The 16,805-nt window shown below is 42.1% G+C and overlaps 2 protein-coding genes and 1 pseudogene across 3 annotated transcripts in view; 1 reads left to right on the forward strand and 2 right to left on the reverse strand.

Moving 5' to 3' along the window:
• LOC108900388 (sodium-dependent neutral amino acid transporter B(0)AT1) overlaps positions 1-16,805 on the reverse strand; it is a 244,075-nt gene that overhangs the window by 93,117 nt on the left and 134,153 nt on the right. The window lies entirely within an intron of this gene.
• Positions 802-3,947, forward strand: LOC108900438 (coagulation factor XI-like; annotated as a pseudogene).
• On the reverse strand, positions 7,218-11,851 carry LOC108900434 (hairy/enhancer-of-split related with YRPW motif-like protein). Its single transcript, XM_051065741.1, is given in 9 exon segments — positions 7,218-7,845; positions 7,848-8,171; positions 8,174-8,223; positions 8,225-8,339; positions 8,342-8,350; positions 8,634-8,715; positions 8,800-8,873; positions 8,969-9,039; positions 11,225-11,851. Coding segments are annotated over 9 exon segments (981 nt in total). The 5' UTR covers positions 11,305-11,851; the 3' UTR covers positions 7,218-7,669.

Here is a 16,805-nt window from a genome sequence, read left to right on the forward strand (position 1 = left end):
TTTCCCTCACATTTGATATGAGCTGATGGATGAGGCAGAGACGTGTGAAAGGACCTGTACTGAGGGTTCTAACTACCAGCCCTACACCTATGTTCTACATTCTTACTGGTACTGTATTCTTTATGCATGCATGCAGAAACTGCACACAATATTGTCATTTTTAAATAGAACTGCATCAGCCCTCAGTCAGTACTAGCTACCTCCCTTTTTTTTCATTAAAACATACCAGGAGTTCAGTACCCAGGTAAATTGTGTAACCGTAAGCTCCAACTTTTGTGTTGTGTTGTAACATAAGATGCTGTTGATTTTAATCTCTAGGTCCCACACCTTTCTCATGGGTTTAGTTACTTCTAATTACTTAATTACTTATTTGATGTGTGCGAACATAAAACAAAACCTTGGCCAAAATTGGCTGCTGGAAGCCAGGGTGGAGGAGAGGAAAGAGAGAGACAGAAATGATGACACTTAAAGCCAAACCCACCATACAAGCAGCAGGCAGAGAGGGAGGGCTGTCACACTCCTTTGTCATTTTATTATGTATGTGTATATTTATAAATAATGTATATATACATTCAATAAAAGTTTTTTTTAAATATTTTTTTATCACACTATAATGTAACTGGTATAAGGTATAAGAACATTTCTAAGTGTTAATGTATAGAATTTGTCAACCAAATATAATAATAAATAATGCTTACTTGGTTTACAACTAAATATTGTGTTATAAAGCATTTACCAAATGACTGTATACTGCTTATGAATATTAAATAGCTAGTCCAGTGTATGGGCTGTATGGTCATTATGGTCATGGAAGCTGCAGTTTGTGGTGCTGTTGAGTTGTACTGCATTATACAGAGAGCATTGAACAAACTGCATTCAAATTTAACTAAAACTCAAGACCTAGAGATAAGCTGATAGAAACACTGGTCTCATACTTTTTTAGTGTATTTGTTTTAAGGACTTCATCAATATTTCCTCTACAAATGATGAACATACAGTATATTTGCTTAATTATCAGCTGCACTCTACTGTCCTGCACACACATTTAATAAATATTGGCACTTGCTGATCCGGCTCATGTGTTTGCATCAAGTCAGCTGGACTGTGTGTTACTGCCAACCAATGACTGAGTGTGTCAACAACCAGTCATGCAAATCGATTGGAGGTATAAATGTGTGGGTTGCAATACAGTCCTCTAGGTAATCTCTGCAGTTACAGAACCACCTCTTTGACTGCCGACTGAAGAATGTTCACTGTCTTCAAAACTGAGAAGATGGGAGCGCGCTTCATTTCAGTGGCTCTGCTCTGCCTCTGTGGCCTCTCCTTTAGTCAAGGTAATACATACACTGTTGAAAGTGCTGGTGTATGTTTCACCGCTTAACACTTAGTAAAATCTATTTAACTGTGAATGTGTGTATGTAATATACAGGTGAATGAGTCTGTGTGTCTTTTTCCTTTTCCTCAGGTTTGTGACCATCAGCGTCAGGAGAACTTGGATTTCCCAGGATCAGACGTAGCAGTTCTCTTCTCTCCTGATGCGGAGCACTGTCAGTACTTGTGCACCCAGCACCCTGCCTGTCTCTTCTTTTCCTTTATTAGGGCCTGACTGCACCGTTGCATAAACAGGTACAACAACTGATTAAGGATTAATGAATGATTTTTTTTAATGCATATGCATATGTACACACACATTTGTGTGCAAAGTGGACTGCAAATTTTTCAGAATAAAGCTACCTGTAACTGATACTATGCAATAAAGGTAATGAAATAAAAAGTACAATATTTGCCTCTTAGACCACCTGCCTCTCTCTCTACCAGGCACTTCCACTGCCTTCCTCAAGTCCACTCCCTCTGGACAGCCCACGGTTCAGGTTACGAAGCAGGGTATCACCTCCGGCTTTTCTCTTAGATCCTGCCACCCAGACCCAAGTAGGTATACAGCCATTGTAAACCATAATGAAAACCATTAGTAACTAAAGATGTTGGCTGACACTCTTCTTAACTTTCTGTGTGGCTGTCCATCTTCCAGAGCCTTGTCTGTCTCAGGTCTATCAACACGTGGACTTCTACGGAGCAGACTACAGACAGCTGTTCACAGCAGACTATGAGGAGTGTCAGAGAGCCTGCACACATGACCCTGCCTGTCAGTTCTTTACCTTTCTCACTGATGACTTTACACCTGAGAAGTACAGGTAAGTAAAATGCATGATTTAATTGATTAATCTATTTATTTTTAATAAAGGCCTGCAGGTGCAGAAAATGTCATTGGTTAAGACAAACATCAGTGGGTATAATGTGTTTTGGGGTTTAGTTGTCTTAGACAGACACCCATGGAGAAACCCCCCAAAAAAACGAAAAGAAAGACAGGAGTATATTTTTTCAGCAGTGGCCCACACACCACTGAGCTGCCCTGTATTACTGAAGTCTTTTAAACCGCTGGCACCTTCAGCTTCAATTCAGTATTTTGACAGGGGTGTGTGTTAAGTTGTATTCTGTCCATGGAGTCATGCTGTTGTCCCTATTCTTTCATCCCGCTTTAATTCAACCAGTGAGAAGAGTGAGTTGAATTATAGCATTATATCATGTACTGTTATCTTTTTCATGTATTTAGATACAAATGCCACCTTAAATTCAGCTGGCCAGTACCAAGGACACCTGAAGTAGGTGGCAGAGGCTGGGTGTAGTATCTGGATTCTCCCACAGTGGACAATCACATGAACACTTGAGCACAGGTTAAAAAAAAAATAAAAAATCTAATAAAGGTTGCAGCATTGGTTGTAGCAACATCTTGCAGGCTGTTGTGCTTGTTTTCTCATGTTACTGATTGTTTTATACAGATTGTGAGGGCAAGCTCTTTCCAAAGACAAACCTTCCAGGACACGACATCGAGTCTCTGCTCGCTGCCTCTCCTGAACACTGTCAGACACTGTGCTCTGCTCATCCACAATGTTCCTACTTCTCCTATGTCGGGTAGTTTGTGCTTGACAAATTTTCCTAGAGTGACACACACACACACACACACACACACACACACACACACACATATACACACTTACACTAACCTGAACTTTAACCAGACCTAACCTTAAACCAAGTCTTCACACTAATTTCATTAAGCATTTATCTGAGTTTTCGTCTTCTTGGGGTTTTCAGGAACAATTTTAAATGTTACTTGAAAAAATAATATGGCTGAAATGGTCGCCAAAGCTGAAGAAGGAGTCACATCTGGGTTACCCACACACTTCTGTCAGCTGGTTAACAGTACGTACCACATTCCAAATCTGTTCCATCCTAATTATTGGAATCATTTAACAAATATGACTGTGTATTTGTATATTCTGTTTATTTTTTTGCACTGAGCTCCCGTAGTTTAACCTGCAGCAGAAGTATAAGCCCAGTCCTCTCTCCTAACAGAGTGTGCTATGAAGACTCTTGAAGGGATAAATTTGCCAGGTTCTGACCTTCGCTTCCTCCTGGTGAATAATGCTAAGGCGTGTCAGAAAACCTGTACTGAGGATCCCAACTGCCAGTTCTACACCTACACCATTGCTGAGTTCAGTATCCATTTTACACAATGTTAATGTATATACATGCAGGCACACAAATACAAATATAACACAGAGATGCAGCTACAAAACATTGTATGTTGCTTCATTCAGGATCCAGAAACCATGTAACAGTAACCCTAATCCTGTAGCCATACTTTGTCATTTAAAGATATGTGTAATTATATTTATGCATAGAATTCATCACTAAAGATGTTGTTGTTGATGCTCTTTCATTCTAGCCGCCGCTGCTATCTCAAGCGTGTCATCACCATGCCGCTCCTCCCCAAAGTTACTAAGCTGGCCAATGCTGTGTCTGGCTTCTCCCTGAGGAATGCCACTATTAGCACACTGTATCCAACGATAATCAGACAGTCAAATAAACTCATAATCCACAGATAATCAATGTGATCAAATATAATCCAATAAATGATCCAGCAGCAAACAGTCTGTTTAAATTATTCATTTTTGAGTTATATGTGAGATATTTTCACTTTTTTGTGTCTCATTACTGTCCCCTTCTGGACCACAATGTCTGCTTTTTTACAACCCCTCTCCTTACCTGCAAGTCCCCAAGACATAATGGCCAAATTGTTAACTAAATTTTGGTTGAGAGTAAAGTGGCTTTGTCCCTGTGGTTCGTCCTTGATGACTGCACGTACAGTATGTAATTATAACAGCAGAGGTGTCTAAACTATAGGCACGTATAAACCACTGCTGCTTTACTTAACTGTGTTGAAGAGTGCCTCTGAAAAGCTCAAGGTTTTGGTGTGAAAAAGAACATTTAGTGCTGACTAAACTAAACTGACAAATCGTAACCCACATTTAAGCCTCACCACATGTACAGTTTGTGGTTACTTGAGTATAAGCATGTAAGTGCAGGTGTCCACTTACATGCGGTACAATCTGTCTAAATGTATATGTACATACACACATGTATTTCTTTTTCCATTTATTTAGAATGTAGTCTGGAGCTTTTTCTGTGTATGTGGATTTCCCAAAACATGAGTAAACTTTCTCTATTCTCCTGATATAAACAGACAGGCAAACTATTTATTTTTAGCATTTAGTCTATTAAACAGTACACAGATTATTTATTTATTTATTTACATTTTTTTGAGACAAAATGGTAAGCATCATGATGGAAGAATTTCAAGAACAAAGAAGGCGGTTGTGCCATTTACTTGTTATTATTTATGTTATCTTTTTTCTATCTTTAGCGAAAGCAAATTGAATGGCAGCATCATTTGATTTTGAGGCCCTTTTTCTCTAAACCTGTGCTAGTTGATATATTGGCCACTTGGGGGCACCACAACAACTTGTAAAAACAGAATCATGTTTCTGATCACTGGATGAACCCATTCTAATATTCACTCTGCTTTTTGCTCTATTTTAGTCTCCACCATCTCTTGATGGATATATGTCTTATACGTGTTCCACAATGTTCACCAGCTAGTCGCTAACGTTAGCAATTAGCAGTAGCCATGCAGACTGGGGTTAGCCAGCAGGAGCAGTCTAACCCTGTTCCTCTCTGCAGACAGGCAGGCTCTGACATTAGCAATGTGTTGGTAGATGATACAGAGGAGCTGTGCTGTGCATCATGACCGGCTATTTTACATGTCTCACTGAGAGTTTGTCTGAGGTTGCATACAGGTGTGTTTGTGCCCTATGCATGCATACATAGAGAAATATAAATGCAACATAGAATTGATTTAGGCCACTGTACACTGAGAAACTGAGACAACAGATACAACAGTAAATAGGTAGCTAGAAATCATGTATGTTTAATTTAGATCTAAAATTCCCTCATAAATCCTTCATAGAATTAACAATGGCACCTAATTAAAGATGCTGTTATTGATTTTGCCATTGCTATCTCAAGTATGTCATCACCACACGACAAAGTTTCCAAATTGGCCAGTGTTGTTTCTGGATTCTCCCTGGAGAACTCACAGTTCTCTCTCTCACTCATACACACACGCATTCACACACAAATAGAAACAGATGTTCAAATAAAATTGGTCACGTTTAATGCGATAAAAGAATGTGTACTAATGCATGGATGAGTTTATTTACAGATCAGGGGAGAAATGTCCTCTCACTTCCTGATTTCAGACAGTTTTTTCTGTCACTTCTGCCCTCCTCCCTGCATACTGAACCCTCCTCTTTTCCTCTGCTTGAACCACAATGACGGCCTGTTGCCTCACATACACACTCACAAACACACAGCACTTCCCTCCTTCTCTCTCCGTCTTTCCTTCCCTCCTTCCTCTCCGCTCCCTCCAGCCTCCCCTCCCCCGTGGGAAACCCAGTGCAGTGTGACTGTGGTTCCTTCCTGGAAGCTGTGGTGGTGACTCTGGCTCCTCTACTCAGAGGCTAGAATAGTGCCAGCCAGCCTGTGTGTGTCTATGTTTGTGTGTTGTCTGTGTGCCTGTCTGTATGTGTGTGTGTGTGTGTATGTGTGTATATGTATGCACCCTCCGCAAACATTCCACCACCATACCGTCCGTCCGACCGCCGGCCGGCCTCGCACGAGAGCCACGCCGCCACCGCGGTTCAGTCCTGACGCCAGCCCTGAAGACTCACATTACACACACACACACACACACACACAAGACGTGTGTGCACACAACACCACATAAACAAAACACTCAGCAAGGCACAGACAAACACACAAAGAGGGCAGCGAGCACATGACTCTGGCTTGAGCACACACTAGCACACTCACTCAAATAAACAATATGCACTTTGCGGAACACACACATTTTTGGACCGCAGACCACAGACATTGCATCCTGAAGTAGATCAAAGCGTTCTCCAGCAGTAAACACACACAAGGCTCTTCTCTGCTCTCTCATCCCCACGGAGCCGTTTTGGTGAAGCACGGCACAATTATGCTGATCTTCTTGAGAAACAACTCGTTGCAACTGTCATTCATCATTGTTCGGGGGTTTCTCGTGCACCCCGTACATGCTGGCCGACTCTCTGTGATTCACACCATTTCTCCTCTCTGCCCTCTTAAACCTTGACAGTCCGTCTCATCTCCCCCGTAACCCCCGTCTCCTGCCTCCCTCCCACCCTGTTATTGAACGTCTACGCTGAATCAGTCACCCAACCACAGCCCTTCAGATCTTTTCTTTGTTTTCCCTTCTCTCCATCCCTCCCTCTCGCCCTCTTCTGTACTGTCTGTCCATTGTTGAGGAGACAGAGGCGCAGACAAACAGGGAGAGAAGATATCCGCTGGTGTACACAAGATTGGAGAGAAAGAATGGCAGAGAGACAGCAGAGGAGAGGAAGATACATAGACTGATATGAGGGTAAAGTTAATTACAGGGGACTGTCAATTAGAGGGCAAAGTGATGGGTCTGTTTGCCTCGCCGCGGCATCCCAAAAACATCACCAGCTCCCACCATGTTTATCCTCTGAAGCCACAAGACCACAGCTCCCATCAGCCATCACTGGAGACAGCTTAGATACAGTGGGGGTTACGGCTGGGGAACATGCAAGCCCTGATTGCAGACAAGGCTAATATGGGTAAGTGGGTAACATGTAGTTTTCAACCGTTTCTTTGCCATTTGTGTTGATAGCACATTATGTAGCTGCAATTACATGTTTGCATTTGCATACACAGTCAGAGAAGACACACAGAGAAAAAAATAACGTGAACAGAGGTAAAGGCACTTAGTCTTTATAGAGATTTTTGTCAAACATTCCTCAGAGTTGGAAAAGGTAATCAAATGTATAAATGTTTTGGAGAAAAAAAAAAAAACAATTATCACAGTTAAAAGATCAGTGAAAACTCAACATCAACCCGTTGAGCGTTGTATATATGGCTCTGTTGGACACTCTTCTATGTGTGTATTTGTCAAGCAAGATCATGAACATGGATTTATTCAAACCTTCTATTCCTTCACATTCCTCCATTCTATTATCATACATGATTGTTTGTGTTTATCTAAAACTTCACCCATAGTCTGATATGGCTTTTAGAGTCCCTTAAAGGTGGAGACAATCATCAAAGGTCCATTATTTTCTCCAAAGGTATCATATTTGCTACATGGTGCACATGGGAGCTCCATGTCCACTGTACAGAGTTCATTTGGAAAACAAAACCGAGTTGAGCTTCAGAAGGCTCCGATCTCAGTCCCCCATCCCTGGGTCGCCTTGGCTGAACCGCTCAAGCCCCTGCGCTGGGCTGTGGGAGACCCCAGAGGCGCAAAGGGCCTGAAAGAGACTTGCGGCGGAGCAGAGGTTGATGAAGTAGAAGAGGAGGAGGAGGAGGAGGGAGAGGAAGAGGAAGGGTGGGGAGGGGAAGAGGCGAGGCCCTGGTGGCACAGTGAGGGGATGGCTGGGTCGGCCTGGAGGGGGCGAGGGCTGGGGACGCAGCGAGGGAGGGCATCCTGTGGACGGTGGCCAGAGCTGTGGGCGCGAGGAGTGGCGGTGCGCCTTGCTGGCAGCCAGCCAAGGGGGCGAGGCGGAGGGAGGCAGGCGATGGGTAGCTCCCCAGCAGGGCGAGATCCCGTCGCCCGTTGGGGAATGGAGGCGAGGAGGAGGCTGGCGAGGTGGGGGAGATCTGAGGAAAGGACGCCCACGGCCAAGGAGGGAAGGGCAAGGCGGAGCCGGGGCCGACTGTAAGAGGAGAGGGTCTAACTCACTTGCGCAGTGTGAGAGGTGGGACCAGGCGGGCTCCTATAGGGTCCGGGGACTCCCCCTCAAGGGAACTGAGGTACCGCACCACCTCCCCAACACACTCCCTAAAACCCAGGGTCCTATAATCGACTGCCAAGGCCCTCGATCAAAGTATCCTAAGAGAGAAGAAGAGAGTTAGTCATGCACTGAATAATGGTAATGGAATGCAGTTAGTCATGAAAGTTCTTCCTGTGCATGCTGTCTTTTTAATCTTTTGATCAAAAAAATAAGACAATAATAATATATTTGTCTACTTTTTTGATGGGTTTAAGATCTTTTCCAGCATTATTTCAAAGGCTTTTTGTGTCTGTGTTACACAGAAAACGAATGACACACAGAAAATCCTAGAAAGTGGATTGTTAGGGATGCAAAAAAAAAAAAAAAGTCAAGAATTCTCACCTTTTCCTCCCATGGCATGCAGCAGTTTGAGGTGGTCCACTGTCATCTGCAGAATCTCTGCTTTCTCCAGCTTAGATGAACCCTGCAAGGGAAAATGAAGATTAGATCAGATTTAATGAAGCTGGGTTATTACTTGTATCACTGAATTAGATTTGTAAGCAGTTACCTGTTTCTCAAAAGCACTGGGTACAAGTCTGCGGAGCTCTGACAGGCTGTGGTTGATGCGGTCTCTGCGCCTCTCTCTGATCTACAAAACAAGAGGAGCAGAGGGAGAGTTAGGACCAACCCAAAAAAGACAGCCCTAAAAAAGATGACAATCCAAGGTTATAATCCACTCACCCCTCTTCTCTTCTTTCGAGCCAGAATCTGCGAGGCGCTGCCAGGAGACATGGACCCGGTGACTGGGCTGTAGCGTGGAGATAGAGAGAGAGAGTTGAGGGAAATGTGGGGGATGGCGCTGGCACAGAGAGAAATATAGTAACTTTGATTCTCCTGCATATTGTTATTATTACCCTCCTTAATATGAGACAGAGGCAGGATGGCACATCAGCCCCCTTCAATCTAATTTGTTTTTTGGGCAGGGAGAGGCAAAGGAGTACCCGGGAGAGGAGGGAGGACGAGATTGTTTTGGTTTAATGCGTTTCTGGACATTAGTCTCAGTGAAATGACATGCTGTTCTCCTTTCCATCTGAGCAAAAGCACTTTTAGAAAGATGATTATATAGCCTTGGGGCGATGCTTTCGCTCGCATGGGGCTCCAGCATGCAGCATGGGATGTGAGCTCCTCCGAGTACAGTCACTCAATATGGATTGTGTTTGTTTGTGAACACTCATCTTACAGGCCTGAAAGAGCCTGTCAGCTTGGAGTCCCCTTCAAAACTGCCCCACCAGAGACTTATTGCGTTTCTATTAGATTTTAACATGAAGGCTGCCAATTTAGCTGTGTGTTTTTGTTTAGGTTTATGTTTGATGGGGCTGACTTGAAAAGGCTGTACTGTCTTCTGTTTGCATGTCACATGGCAATCTGATTTATCCAAACCGTCTTTAGCATTGCTGGCTTGCTGAGTGCCTGTGATGTAAGCAATATTCATGTGAATGTGTTTTTGTGTACTGTAGATACACTGTTAGAAATACATGCTAATGAATATTCCCTTTAATCCACATTTCCACACTGCCAGCCAAAAAATGTGACTAATGCACCTAAAACTGTGTAATGACTTGTAAAGAGTCATTTTACTGCTTATCAGACATTTTCCACAACACTCAAACAGGTTGTAAGGAAATGTCTGCAGTTAAGCAGCATGGCATTGTGGGTCACACGTACATTCAGAGGTTGAAATGTTTTTTTTTCTTTCAAATAAAAACACTGTATATTTGTAAAGGTGCATTTTCCAGATTATTCCCTCTGCATATATTTAGCTATATACATGCAAATAATAGACAAACTATGATTGACTATATGAATTTGTGACAAAAACATGCAACACTCAAGTTTCCTGTATAAGTTCATACGTTTCTGTGTAAGTTTCCTGTACCTTAATACAATATGAACTGAACAGAGCATTTTTTTGACAGTGGATTAAATCTCTAAAAATAAAGCAAGAATGTTTATATGTCTTGTACTGAAGAGACAGAGTATAATAAAACAAATTCAAATTCAGTATTCACTCACACACAATGTGCCTCTAATGTTCCCACAATATGTTATAATATCCCCAGTATATTTAATGTAGGGTTGTCCCTCTTTGTTGCTTTGCTGTTCATCTGATAATTAAATTTTTATGTTTTTGCAACATCAAAGAGTTTCTGAACTGGAAAGGATTAAAGATTGAAACATTGTTGCATAATTTACAGTCATAAATTAACCAAGAAATGCTTGATGAATACATTTTAAAACTGGACTCATGCAACATTTTTTTATGTACTTGATCTGATGATATTTTCTATACTAAATACATCTATAATCTTCAGCCACTGTTTCCATGCTTCAGACATGACAGGCCTCACAATTCTTTAACATAAACTTGTTTTAATGCATGTCATGCATGCAATGACTGCTATGCACCTCTGCATTTACTCACACGGGCAAGTAAAAGGAGCAAACATGACATGACAGTTTCATAGACAGGGAAAATGCGATGAATATATATATATCTGGATGTGTGAATGTGGCAAATTTGCTGCCACAGGCCTCAAGTTTAAACTTGAAACTGACAGCTTTGGTTTTGTTAGAGGGCGTGTCAAAACTTTCAAATTACTTAAATACATTTGCCAATAATTTACAAATGGATTTTATCCCAATGCAGAAAACTTTTGAGAGTAGGAGTTACTCGTTTGTCATTATTGTTTCATAAACCGCATCGCCTTCTCAGATTTAAAAAATTTTCCTGCAGTCCGTCAGCTTGTCTGCAGCTCAGTGTGTGGCAGCTTCTACATGTCAAAATCTTTGCAAATCCCATAGTTCACTGGCAAATATGTTTAGAGCTAATTTGTCTTGAGCCACTAATTACATCCGGATACTATCTAATTTCACTCTGACCTGTGATTGGAGGGCATGTGTTGCAAACTCAGGTGTGGTTGGCGGATGCTCACCAATAGCTGTCTTCTTGTCCCACGTCAATAAACTCGTCTGTGTCCGAGTCTGGGGAGCTGTAGTCGTGAGGTCTCTTCATGTCTCTGCCTCTTCCTCAGTAGACGGACTGACAGATGGACGATGGACCGAAGGATCTGGGTGATCTTGTCAGCTGCTCTCACACTAAAGACCGTCTCCCCTCTGGATGAGACACTCACCCTGGGTGCCCCTCACTCTCTTGTGTTTCTCTCAAGCTGTTACTTATAAAAGCTTTGTTGTCCTTAGTTACTTCTTGTCACTTGTGCGCGTTTTTTGTGGTTGTTGTTGTTTCTTGATGTGTCTTCTGTCCTCTCCTCTGTGAGTCAGCGGTGCCACTTGATCGACCCCCAAGGGCCCATGACAACTAAGAAAATTCACAAGCTGCTTTAGTCTTTTACTCTATCACTGGCATCCAATCGTAGTCTCTCGCTTTCTCCCTCTCTCTCTCTTTCTCTGTTATTTCTCTCTTGGCTCCCTCTCTCTGTCACAGCCACCCAATGACAAAATAGGACTTTGGCAGTTGGGGCAGGGTTGCCAGTTTTGGCTCCCCCGCCTCCTCTCCCTGTCCCTCCTCCCTCCCTTTAATCTGCCCTTCCCTGGCTTGTCACCCTCCCTCCCCACTCTCTCCCTCCCCACCCCCCACCCCCCCTACCCCATCTTTCCATCCCTTTGCTCAGTCATCCTCAGTCAATTAGCCTCCAATCTCATCCTGCTTTCCTTCCGTCCTTCCGTATATCCTCCTTTCTTTCTCTTTCTTTGCTCCTTTAATTATACTGCTTTGTAGAACAATGGCAACGGGAGGGAGGGAGAGAGATGAGGTGTGGGAATGATGGACTGTGAAAACACTCCATCATCTGCGGGGGAGTGTGTGATGATATGCAATGCTCGACTCTCACACAATCACACAGGTGATTTGGAGAATTGAGTTACTGAGCTACTTTGTGTGAGTGTGTGTGTGTGAGACATTCAAATAACAGAGAAAAAACATCAGTTTTCTACAGAGAGAGAAAACACCATTTTTTCCCCTCTGGGTACCATGATGTAGGCATCTGAAAAATCTTATTATCTTGCTTTTTTTTTTTTACCCTTAAACAACACTTACTGTATTGCTTTAATGTTAATAACCAGTAGTTGCCAACCTTTTTAGCCTGACATACCCTCACAGCCTTGTCTGATGAGTCACTAACACCACCAGTTCATTTTCCAAATCTTTTCTTACGAACAGATTATAATCTGTATGTTATTTAGCACCGCTGAATCATATAAATGTGTAAATTGTTACAATATTCATTTTCACTAGCCTACCACCATTTGGCTAAGGAACAATTTCCTGTTTATCCATTATTTCAAGCTAGCTAGCTAACCATTTCAACAGCTTAGAACTTTATTCTACTATTAACAAAATCTTTCAATTGTTTATCCAGTAATGTACCATTCATCTATTTTAACTATTTATTGATTACTTTTAGCTAACTATTTCAATTGTTTATTAACATTACTATTTAGCTATTTCAGCTGTTTAATCCATTACTTATAGCTAACCAAGTGTTTGTTTATAAGTATATTTATAAGTATTTCAACTGAGTTGCAGCTACAATATTCCTGGTCAGAAACTGCAGATTTATACTATAAGGGTGCACCAATCCACAACTGCATTAATTATTATTTATTATGTTAGGCTTTGAAAAAGTGACTTTTGACATATACGTGTAGCCATGTTACTTCTAAAATGATGAGATCAAGAAATCCTGCTAATTGAGAAAGTGAAATCAGAACTCAGAGGCTGACTTTTAAACCCAACTTAGTCCAAACTTTTTAAATCTGCCCCTGTGTGTGGGTCAGTGTATGCAGAGATGAGCACTGAGGGGTCAAGAGACGACTCAGCTCAGTGAGTGTCTGAACATCTGGGCTCTTCACTGGACGAGATAGCGCTCTCTGTGTGCTTACGAATACATTCGCACAGACACACTCAAACACATGGCTGCTTGCTGCACTTAGCACTCGGTTCCGCCGCCACCGTGGGAAGATTGCTGGTACAGATTGCCATGGAAACACGAGACCCAGGCGCCGGTTGTTAGGAGCGATGCCTGATCAACCCAGCAGTGTGTGCATATGTGTGTGTTAAAGACGGAGGGAGGCCAAGTGGCATGCCCCCTTCCACACAATGCCCAGCTGAGTGTGTCTCTTCCTGCCTGGCAGACTGGAAGGGTGTGTTAGTTTAAACATGCTACAAGTACATGAGTGGAAGAACTTTGTGTATGTTTTTTGAACAAGTATAATGCTTCATTTCTGTTACTTTTTCTTTCTCTTTTAAGATGTTATACTTTTCACCAGCCTCACTTTTCACCAGCGCTAACTGAGCCTTGCCTGCCTGCATTTTTTTTTTATCATATTGTATATGTAAAGTAATAAACTAACTTATAACATATGCATGTGTGTGTGTGTGCTTATAATACCCAAGTGTCAGTAATCAGTGTGACCATCACCAGGGGGGCTTATAGTGTGGTGAGTATGAGTCAGGACAAACAGAAAAGAGAAATCCCTCTTTCCCCTCCACCCTCCCTCCCTCCCTCTCACCAAACAAACCCCCCGTCCACATATCCTTTCATTACCAATCATTCCTTAATTCAGATCTGGATCTCATTTCAGCATCAGAAAACAGGGAAGAAAGAGTCTGAAAGAAAAGAGTCATCTATGAAGTAGGCTTCAGTCTCTTCTCTGTTGTTATTTTTGTCACCCACCCACCCTTGTCTTCAAAGATTAACTTTCCTCTCTGTATCACCAATCTCTTTTTTTTTTTTTTTTTTTTTTTTTTTTCAAAAAATGAAATCACTCTGGTTTCACTCATCGTCTTTGGCCGGCACCACCCCCCAGTTGTTCCAGGATGAGGCAAGTTGCATGAAAAACATGCACCAAGTGGAAAGTAATTAAGAAGATGAATGAATAAATAAATAAGTTAATTATGAAAATGGTTTCATGGTGGGGGTGTGTGAAGGGAGGGTGATGGAGAGGAACATAAGAGAGAGAGAGCTGGCACTGGATGGGGGGATGGAATTCTGGGAGATTTCTGGCGATCTTGGTCGGCCACTTCAAGTCCTTTCCCTCCCATCCCTCCAAACCACAACAAGGCAACGTCCCTTATTGAAATTAACAAGCTCATACTTTTACAATTTGCACACACACGCACACATACGCAACTCAAATATGAACGTGTGAATGCTCAGGGACATGCACACACACACACACACACACACACACACACACACACACCATGGCCATGAACTGATTCATACAAGCACACACACACACACACACACACACACACACACACACACACACACACACACAACTCCCTCACACGAATGTGGACAGTGCATACCCACAATTTATAAGGCACAAACACTCAGCTGCAATTATTGCTTCTGATGCATGACTATTGCTATTGTTTGAAAGTCTGTGAGATGGAACCAGCTCAGCAGGATATTTTGTTTGTGACTTTTCCCTCTACATTCATGTCAAAATGGATAACTGATCAGATATGTCTCACTGCATGGTTGACTTCGATTATTTGTACTCTGTTTTTTTAGGAACAGAAAACCAACTTTCAGCAACATTATTTTCTATAATGTGGATACTCCAGTTTAAAAAAAAAAAACCCTCAGAAGAATTCAAACCTGTTGAAAGTAAACTTGGTGTAAACTATTAAACAAAGTGAATTTTATTTCTCACAGAAGCTCATAATTACAAACAGTACTGGTGTCAGTATCAGTATCATACAAGGACCAGAGCCATTTTTGAGGCACGGCAAAGCAAAGAAAGTTTATTTGTATGTCACCTCTCAACACCAACACAATTCAAAGTGATTTACAGTACAAAGATATAAAACATATGTAGACGAGACATGCAAAGAAAATTTAAAAATAATGAAATAAAGTAGGCAATAAAAACAAGCTAAATGGAATAAAGCAAGTTAAGACATTCATGTCATTTATATCCATAAAATGTCAATTCTTCACTAAATGAGAAAAAGAGCCTTACTTCTTGCTTTGTGAAATTGCATTTTTTTTTAGATTGTTTAATTGAGTTTCCATATTTGGTGATTCTCACCAAATATGGAAACTATATATATATGGAAACTATATATCTACACTAGAGAAACAACATATTAGAAGTTGTATCTTGATACAAAAAATATTGAAAAACAAAATGAGAAAAAGACAAAAAATTGCACAACCTCATGAATATGTTTATTTCTAGTAGTTCTGGTACTTTCCAAGCTCCAAGGAAAGCCTCTGACTGAAACACATCTGCTATAATGTTTTAGCAAAAACTTATTTTGATCTGTATGTATATAGACTTTGATAGAGTGCCACCTTCTCCTACTTTGAGAACTGATATAAAAATTGACTGTTAACACACAGCAAGTTTATTATAATTCAAGTTCCAGATAAATATTATCAAAGGGACCAAATCCTAAATGGCCATGTTCCAGTAAAAATATGAGCAGATATGATTAAATTGCTGTGGTGTTTGTAAATATGCCTTATCCCAATAAATGATCAAATGTGATCAAATAGCGTTTCGCAAATGGAACGTTTGTTCACTGTCTAGAATCCCTGTGGAGAATTTGTGAAAGGCCAAATGTGGTCAAAGGAGCTCTGCGTGGTGCCCTGCTGTATGCAAGTGCTATTGACATATACCCAAAAACTCTGTCGATTCCTTATTGGTATGAGGCTTTTATAACAGTTGGCCTGTGGCTGAGTGTTCAGTCATTGGGGTCAAGATTGGATTGGCATGGGAACTGGCACCGGAGTAGCTTGGCACTGTCCAGGCTGGACCCATGAGGGAATTATCTGCCCCCTCAGACACATAAGGAATGCCTGGGGTCCTGTGGCACTGCTTGTAAGGCCGTCGCCACGATTCACTCGGAATAACCTGGATATATGAGGCATTCTTGGGAACGCCAGGTTTGTTCCTATGGGCTGTTTCCAAAGGGCTGCATTGTGTTTTTATGATCTGATTGAGCTGATATGAGGTGTGAATAAACCTCCAGAGAAATAGGGTTAGACACAGTCAGTATATATGTTTGAGATAGTGGCTGCTGTGATTTGAGGTGTCAAGAGGGCAGGAGGGCTTGCAGCGATGGGTCATGCTGCCTGTCAGACAGCGAGAGACATAGAGAGGACAGGGAGAGAGAGAGAGAGTCCTCCCTCCTCATCCGGCTCCCCTACGCAAAGATAAATAAGGAGGCTAAAAGCCGAGGAGAAGAAGCAGAAAAGAGCTTTTGTGGTTTCCGAGTGGGGTCCCTTTCATGGCGGTTCCCACAGCACTGGGCCTGTGATGACATTCACCATGTTTCACACACACACACGCATGCTGATGGGCCCTGTGACTGCGGTGACTTTCGCTGGTGCCGGGCCCCAGACGGGACGGCGAGGGCCCCGAGAGCCACAGGCAGCCATTGTGCTGTCGCCGCGGAAACCAGCCTCTTTATGTCAGACATGTTTTTCTGTTTGTTTTCTTTTTTATGTCTTTAATGTGGGCAAGGGGGAATGTTTCCCC

The sequence above is a fragment of the Lates calcarifer genome, linkage group LG3 (genome assembly GCF_001640805.2).
Source record: "Lates calcarifer isolate ASB-BC8 linkage group LG3, TLL_Latcal_v3, whole genome shotgun sequence".
NCBI classification, from domain to species: domain Eukaryota; kingdom Metazoa; phylum Chordata; class Actinopteri; family Centropomidae; genus Lates; species Lates calcarifer.